Here is a 6,939-nt window from a genome sequence, read left to right on the forward strand (position 1 = left end):
CACCTCACCTCTTATCTGACAAGTCTTCGGGTTTGAGTCGTTCGTTCATCACGTGACAGCCCCATAAACTTAACCAATGCAGTCTGAGCCGGAAAGAGAATTGATTAGTTCATCTCTCGAGTCTTCGGGTTTTTCGAGTCCTTCGTTCATCACGTGACAGACCCATATGCTTAACCTATGCTGTCTGAGCCGGAAAGAGACTTAATAATAATAACCAACTCTTTATTACCTTTGTTACAACATTCAGTGTTATGGAAAATAACCATCATGACAGAAATTCACAGATTTAGAAACTTTAGAAACTGAAAAGCTACAATTTGAGACCAGAAACGCATCACGTAACTGTAAGAGTAAATAATAATTATAATAATTATAATAATAATAATAATAATAACTAGGCACCCGTTTGTAAGGAAGCTTGTAAATTAAATAATTTCTCTATCCAATGCTGTCACGTCACGTGACAAAAGAACAAATGATTCGAAAGTCTCGAGAGATGAACTAATCAATTCTCTTTCCGGCTCAGACTGCATTGGTTAAGTTTATGGGGCTGTCACGAGATGAACGAACGACTCAAACCCGAAGACTTGTCAGATAAGAGGTGAGGTGAGCTAATCATAGACTGAAGACCCAGGTAAACAATGAATTAATCTTTTCTGTTTCTTATTGCAGTTTTGTATTGTTTGTAGTGTGATCAACGTTTGCATTAGTAGACGTGTTAGGGAAGTAACATGTAACATTTTAATTGTATTTTGCTAAAATGAACGAAATGACTCGAAAAAAGATTCGTTCATTTTGCTGAACGAGACTCAAAGGTCCGAGTCGGTAAAATGATCCGAACTTCCCATCACTACTGAGAGCAGCTCGGAAGAGAGGGGCGGGGTCAGCAGAGCTCATTAACATTTAAAGGAAAATGCTACAAAAACTGCTTGATCTGAAAAGAGCTGTTTCTGACAGGGTAAAAAAAGGTGTTTTTTACACTACCATTGAGAAATTTTAACCAAACTATGTTACAGACTTTTCATTAAGACCCTAAAGAATCATATAAACTTGTGGAAAATGGGCATCCTATGCCCCCTTTAAGTTAAATATGCAAGAAGCAAGAGACTTGCTTAAAGTCTCCATTTGCACTTCATTTAATCTGATTGGTGTCGAGGAGAAAAGGTTGAGATCATTTGCATATGTTGCAAATTGACAGATGTATTGTAACACATATGTTTCTGTAGCAGTGGTGTGCATGTGCATGTGTGATTTTACTTTAGTAGAGTGAATGTGACCCCCTTAGTGTCTGTGTGTACATGACTGCAAACATGCGTCAAAGTGTGAAAATCACCTCCACCTCATTCTGCTCTCACACCCATCATCACCTTCCACAGCAGGAGATTTGTGCCTCCTCTGCCCTCCTCTTCCACTTCCCAGCGCTTCCATGGATTCTCTCTGTTTCTGATGTTTTTCTCCATATAAATGTTTACGGCACTTGTGTGGCACTGCATAGTTGATTTTACAGTTTTGTGTTTTAGCATGGGTCTTATTGAGTTCAGAATTTGAGTTTTTCTACCCTGAGCTCTCTTATTCACTCTTTGAAAATGAAGTTTCTTCACATTATACTACAAAAATTATTTTGTTTAATCGAGTCCTTGTAATTTAGTTTTTTTTGTTTGTTTGTTTTATTCAAAAAATAATTTGTTACATTTATAGGTTCTTATGTAAGAGAGTAAAAATGAAACTTAATGCAAAAACACAAACACCCAGAGTCTGCTTCTCAGTAGCCTGAATGCTACAGGTTCTTGTTAGCATGGGAAATTTCTTTTTTTTTGGAGGGAACTTCGAAGACACCCATTAGTTCTGGGCAACATACAGCAGAAAAAAAAATGGTGTGGAGTGGAAAGACTGCAAGTCTGTCTGAAAACAAGCTAATGTAGTCAAGTCTATTAAGTTCAATGCCAAGTTGTGGCTCATGATTATTTTTTAATTATCAGTGATTTCTCCACTCATTATTCAAAATTGTAAATATTTACATCTTGCGGCATCATTTCCGTAAATGAATTTCATATGGTTTCATGTAGTTGAAGTCTATTATTATGTGTATTTATAATTTTTTCAGGATATCAAGATATAGATGGTGCCCCTTAATATTGGGAGGGTTTACTGTGTGTGAGAGAGATTTGTAAGTGATTGCAGTTCTTGATATTTTCATCTCGAACTTCAAACAAACCAATAAAGTTTTCCTGTGTGAATCAGACCACCTAAACAGCTCCCATGATTCAAACCATACCAGCCTGCCGTAGCTCAGCTCAGACCCCTTAGATTGTCTGTGGCTTTAAAAGCGATTGTGTGGAAAATATATTAGCTGTTTATATCTTATTATCTTGTAAACCAATGCATTTAATTGTTTAACATGCTGATATCCTTTTTAATATGCGCCATTTAAGCATTGTTGATCAGTTTGCTTCCAGATTAGACCAGCAGAGCTTACTCTGGCAGACAAGACTAAACAGTTCCACAAAATTTGTGAGTAATACTGTTGGAAAGGATATCTCCATTACTTAATATCCAAATTTCCCCCCTGTTGTATTTTTAGTTTTTCATTTTTTTTGAGCATTGAAACATTTGGGAATCATTGTAGCATATTGTTGAAATGAATCATTTCTGTTAGTTCTTGTGAGTTGTTCCCTTGTCATTCCAAAAGAGTAACATCTCCACGATGACCACTGGAAAATGTTGGGGGGGATATTATTGTCTTACCTTAGAGGTGAGTTTTCCATCACTATCCAGAAAAAACACCTTTTTTTTACCTTTGGATCTTCACTTTGTCTGTCTCATATTGTAGACTTGGATTTCAAATTAAATACGATTAGGATAATCACAAAAACAGAAGTCACATTAATAATTCATGCGAGTTTGTTTCAGGCTGGATTGAGGCCACTGTTCTGTCTTTTCCATGGAGTTTCTTAGGCAAGCATCACCATTATTATTGCTCATCCGTTCAGTTGGGGGTTTGAACAAACCCCAAATCCTGAGTATTAAACTTCTGTGCATGACTCATCTCAGTCTGCTTGTGCTAAAGATATGAATGATTCCTTAAAACATGAAGCTTGTTGGAGATAGATTTGCTTTGATACTTTTATAAGCACTTGTGATTTTTCTGGCAGGTGATGAAACAGGTGAAAAAATAGACAAAAAAATAAAGAAAAAGAAAAAAAGAGCCAATATGCAACTATGTAAAATTCCTGCACTGCTGTTGGTAAGAATTTTTTTTTTTTAATGAAGTCTCTTATGTTCACCAAGGCTGCATTCATTGGTTTAAAAAATACAATAAAAACAGTAATATTATTGCAATTAAAATAGCATTTTTCTATTTTAATATATTTTAAAACGTAATTTACTCCTGTGATGCAAAGCTGAATTTTCAGCTGCCATTACTCCAGTCTTCAGTGTCACATGATTCCTCAGAAATCATTCTGATATGCTGATTTGGAGCTCAAGAAACATTTCTCATTATTATTAATGTTGAAATCCGTCTTGATGCTTATTATTTTTTATTTTTATCAGGATTATTTGATAGAAAGTTTAAAAGAATTATGTTTATCTGAAATAGAAACATCATTTTGTAACATCATAAATGTCTTTTCTGTCACTTTTGATCAATTTAATGTGTCCTCGCTGAATAAAAATATTTATTTATTTATTAATCTTACTGACCCCAAATTGTTTTTTTTGAATGGTAGTGTAGCAACATCCTGGCAACCATCCATGACACCCTATCAAGGGTAAGACTTAATTACATTTTTGAAGAAAATATTATATGTATTTCTTTCACTTCGTCTCTCTTTCAGAAAGAAGTGCTGTGAAGGTTTTAAGTTTGTACTGGGACAGTGTATTCCAGAAGGTAAGACCTCTTTCCGTCACTCGCTCTCTCTCTCTCTCTCCCTACCCAGATTAGACTCCTCTGGGTTGAATTTGCTCTGATATTTCTGGACATGTTTTCCCTCGTCTCCCATTAGTGTTCTAAACAAAATCATTCCTTTTGGAAACCATTCAGCTAGAGCTTTTAATGTTGTTTTAACATTTCCAGCACACCTTAAACAGCTTGGCAGAGTTTCCCCACCAGTAACGATAGCTTGATTACCTCGTGTGTGTTTTTATAGTGGGAACAGGTCAGTATATTAGCTTATGAATTCAGTAATATACTTCTCGATCTTTGGTTGACGGGTTCAAACCACTAATGAGTTTTTACTCGTAACTGTCAAATAAAAATATGCAACTATATTGTCTGTGTTTTGCGGTTCGCCATGCCACATTGAGAGGGTGTATAGTGGTCCCTGGAACCCTTTGAGACCGTCTACAGCTTGTTTTTAAAGCCTTTTTTCTGTTTCTATGCTGTTTGTGTACTCTGGTGTCCTTACCTGCCCTCTCTCCGCTGATGAGAAACACATAAATTACCGGTTGAGAATGGACACATATTTCCCTGACTCGTACTGCATTCCATGCTGTGCCTGAGATGGTTTGGCTCTTCCCGGAGAAATCATGGAATAAGGAAAAGATATGAGAATTGTTGGGCTGGAACTGGCAGTAATGGTTTCCCAGACCTCAGTGTTTTGTTTTAGCTATTGTAATAAAATTCTGAAGGGAAAAGCCTTTTAAAGTAGCACATTTGCATATGATTTTCGGAATTGACAGTTATATTGTGGGTTTTGATTTAAAGCTAGGTTTGGTTTTTGTAGTCTTGTGCTTTCCTCTCTTGCTGTGTTGATATTTGTTTGTTTGTGGGTGTGTTTGTATACGCAGACTATGATGTGTGTGCTGGCGCCCCATGTGAACAGCAGTGTACCGATCATTTCGGCCGTGTGGTGTGCACCTGTTATCCTGGGTATCGCTATGACCGGGAACAACATAGAAAGCGTGAGAAACCATACTGCCTGGGTAAGATTTTGCTCTTATTTAGATAGTGAGAAAAGTGAACTTATTTGAGTATATCGAATACAGATATGAGTGCAAAGTACTGTATTACCGTGGTAGGCAGGGTTTGGCATTACTGAAAAAAATGTGCAAAAAAAAATCAGTTTTCACACAACAAATGTGCAGCACAGGTACGAAAGCATTAATCAAATACAAGAAAAAGTGATGATGACCATTTGCTTTTGGTCTCCAGCATAATTGTGTATGCAATTTGTGTGTGTGTGTGATGCTCAAAATGTACATTTACCCATTTTATATATATATTTTTCTGCTGTGAAATAGTTCATAGTAAAATAGTTCATAATTCATAGTTCATACATTTATTTTTTATATAAATATATAATTATGAATATAATTAAATTCTTACATTTACTTTATTATTTATTATTTATTTATAAACTACTTAAATTTAGTTTTCCTGAAACTGGTTACCATGGAAACTTTTTTGTAAAAATGTTTTTGCTTTTCAAAAAGACCATTAACGTTAAATTGGACTTGTTTGAAGTATCAGGAATATTTAACAGTATGGATATGTTAGCGCCCTCTATGGGTTGTTTTTAATTCACAGGGTTGATTTCTCAATGCCTCTTTAATAACAGCATGAGTGTTTCTTAAAGGGTCTGACCTCCCAGACTGCTGAAGTGTTAAAGGGGTCATATGATGCTGCTAAAAAGAACATTATTTTGTGTATTTGGTGTAATGAAATGTGTTTGATGGGAGACAGATATTGTTTCTCAGGCTGATCTGACAGAAGCGCTCCATACTGCCCCAGGAGCGAACATCACGTCTTTTGTACTTTGCCAACTTTCCGTCCCTCACACTTTCACTCTCTGTTCTTGCGTTAGACATTGATGAATGTGCCAACAATAACGAGACGGTGTGCTCACAGATCTGTGTGAACACCCCTGGCAGCTACCGGTGTGAGTGCGAGAAAGGCTTCTACCTAGAGGATGATGGGAAAACATGCACCAAGGGCGAGCGAGGTGAGTGTATACTCTCTGGATCTTTGTTTGTCTTTCTCAGCAACACAACATTTGTTCTTTTACTTTAGCTTGCTCGCTTTCTTTTTGGTCTTTGCTTCTTTTCTTCTGTAGTTTGGAGTTTCCCAGACTTTTGTGGACCTACAAAGCCGTTCATGACCTGAAACTGTGCACTAACACCTCTTTCAGACTTTCACATTTTAATTGCTGAAATAATTGCTGTAGCGAGATCCAGAGAAACCGTTTTTAACATATAAAAGGTAATGAATCAACTTGGCAGTCGTGTTTTTGTGAAGAAATTTGTCATAAACTTTGAATTTTATGTATTTTATACTCCGTTTCAGTGGTTTTTAGTCAGTAGTTTTATACTGAATAGCCATGGGGTATTTTTTATCACGTAATTCGCAATGCTTCATGGGATTGTAGTTCATTTCCACAGTTTTCTCTTTTCTGTGAGATTTTTGTTCAGTTTGAGAGCCACTTTCCCGTTAGAAGCTGCTTTTGCAAGCCTCACAGACCTGCTTTGATTTGCCCAATGCATTTCCGACAAAGGTTTTGAGGTTTTAAATAGAGCACAGAGAACCAGAGATATTCATTTTCCTGTCTGGACCTGACCATCCACAGATCTCTCCATCACACAGGTGTGGAAAGGATTGAGTGAGGTCTAAATGCTCTGAGAGGTCATGGATGCCTCATCTAGTTAAAGCAGTGCAAACACAAAGAAAGATGTGCAGAAAATAAGCCAAGTGGATAAGGGTGGATATGAAATTTAAATTTCCTTTTTGTATCTGAATAATTCCAATGTCCAAACAAAAAAATCTTCAGAAAAATCCTTTAGGTCCCACAAATTCTTTGGTTTTCTAGTAGGGCTGCACGATAAATCGCATGCGATATTTAATGCGCATCTTGTCAGAAAGCCGGTTCTGTAATCAGCGGTAAATCTCCATCACCTGCGTGCTTTCACATTGAGCAGCATTAACTACACAGAGCCGTTGTTCAC

The 6,939-nt window shown here is 36.7% G+C and overlaps 1 protein-coding gene across 4 annotated transcripts in view; it reads left to right on the forward strand.

Moving 5' to 3' along the window:
- Nucleotides 1–6,939, forward strand: part of LOC107701959 (collagen and calcium-binding EGF domain-containing protein 1) — a 63,896-nt gene that overhangs the window by 38,822 nt on the left and 18,135 nt on the right. For 3 of the 4 annotated variants that reach the window (XR_001635715.1, XM_016504126.1, XM_016504124.1), the window contains 3 exons: nucleotides 3,837–3,889; nucleotides 4,789–4,923; nucleotides 5,805–5,942. Coding sequence is in view for 3 of the 4 variants with exons in the window: in XM_016504126.1 (XP_016359612.1) it covers nucleotides 3,837–3,889; nucleotides 4,789–4,923; nucleotides 5,805–5,942 (326 nt within the window). In the remaining variant the exon portion in view is untranslated. Of the gene's footprint in view, nucleotides 1–2,860; nucleotides 3,245–3,728; nucleotides 3,771–3,836; nucleotides 3,890–4,788; nucleotides 4,924–5,804; nucleotides 5,943–6,939 lie in introns of those variants that run through there. The other variant, XM_016504127.1, reaches the window with a different exon arrangement.

This window comes from Sinocyclocheilus anshuiensis, unplaced genomic scaffold (assembly GCF_001515605.1).
Source record: "Sinocyclocheilus anshuiensis isolate Anshui unplaced genomic scaffold, SAMN03320099.WGS_v1.1 scaffold1184, whole genome shotgun sequence".
Classification (NCBI taxonomy): domain Eukaryota; kingdom Metazoa; phylum Chordata; class Actinopteri; order Cypriniformes; family Cyprinidae; genus Sinocyclocheilus; species Sinocyclocheilus anshuiensis.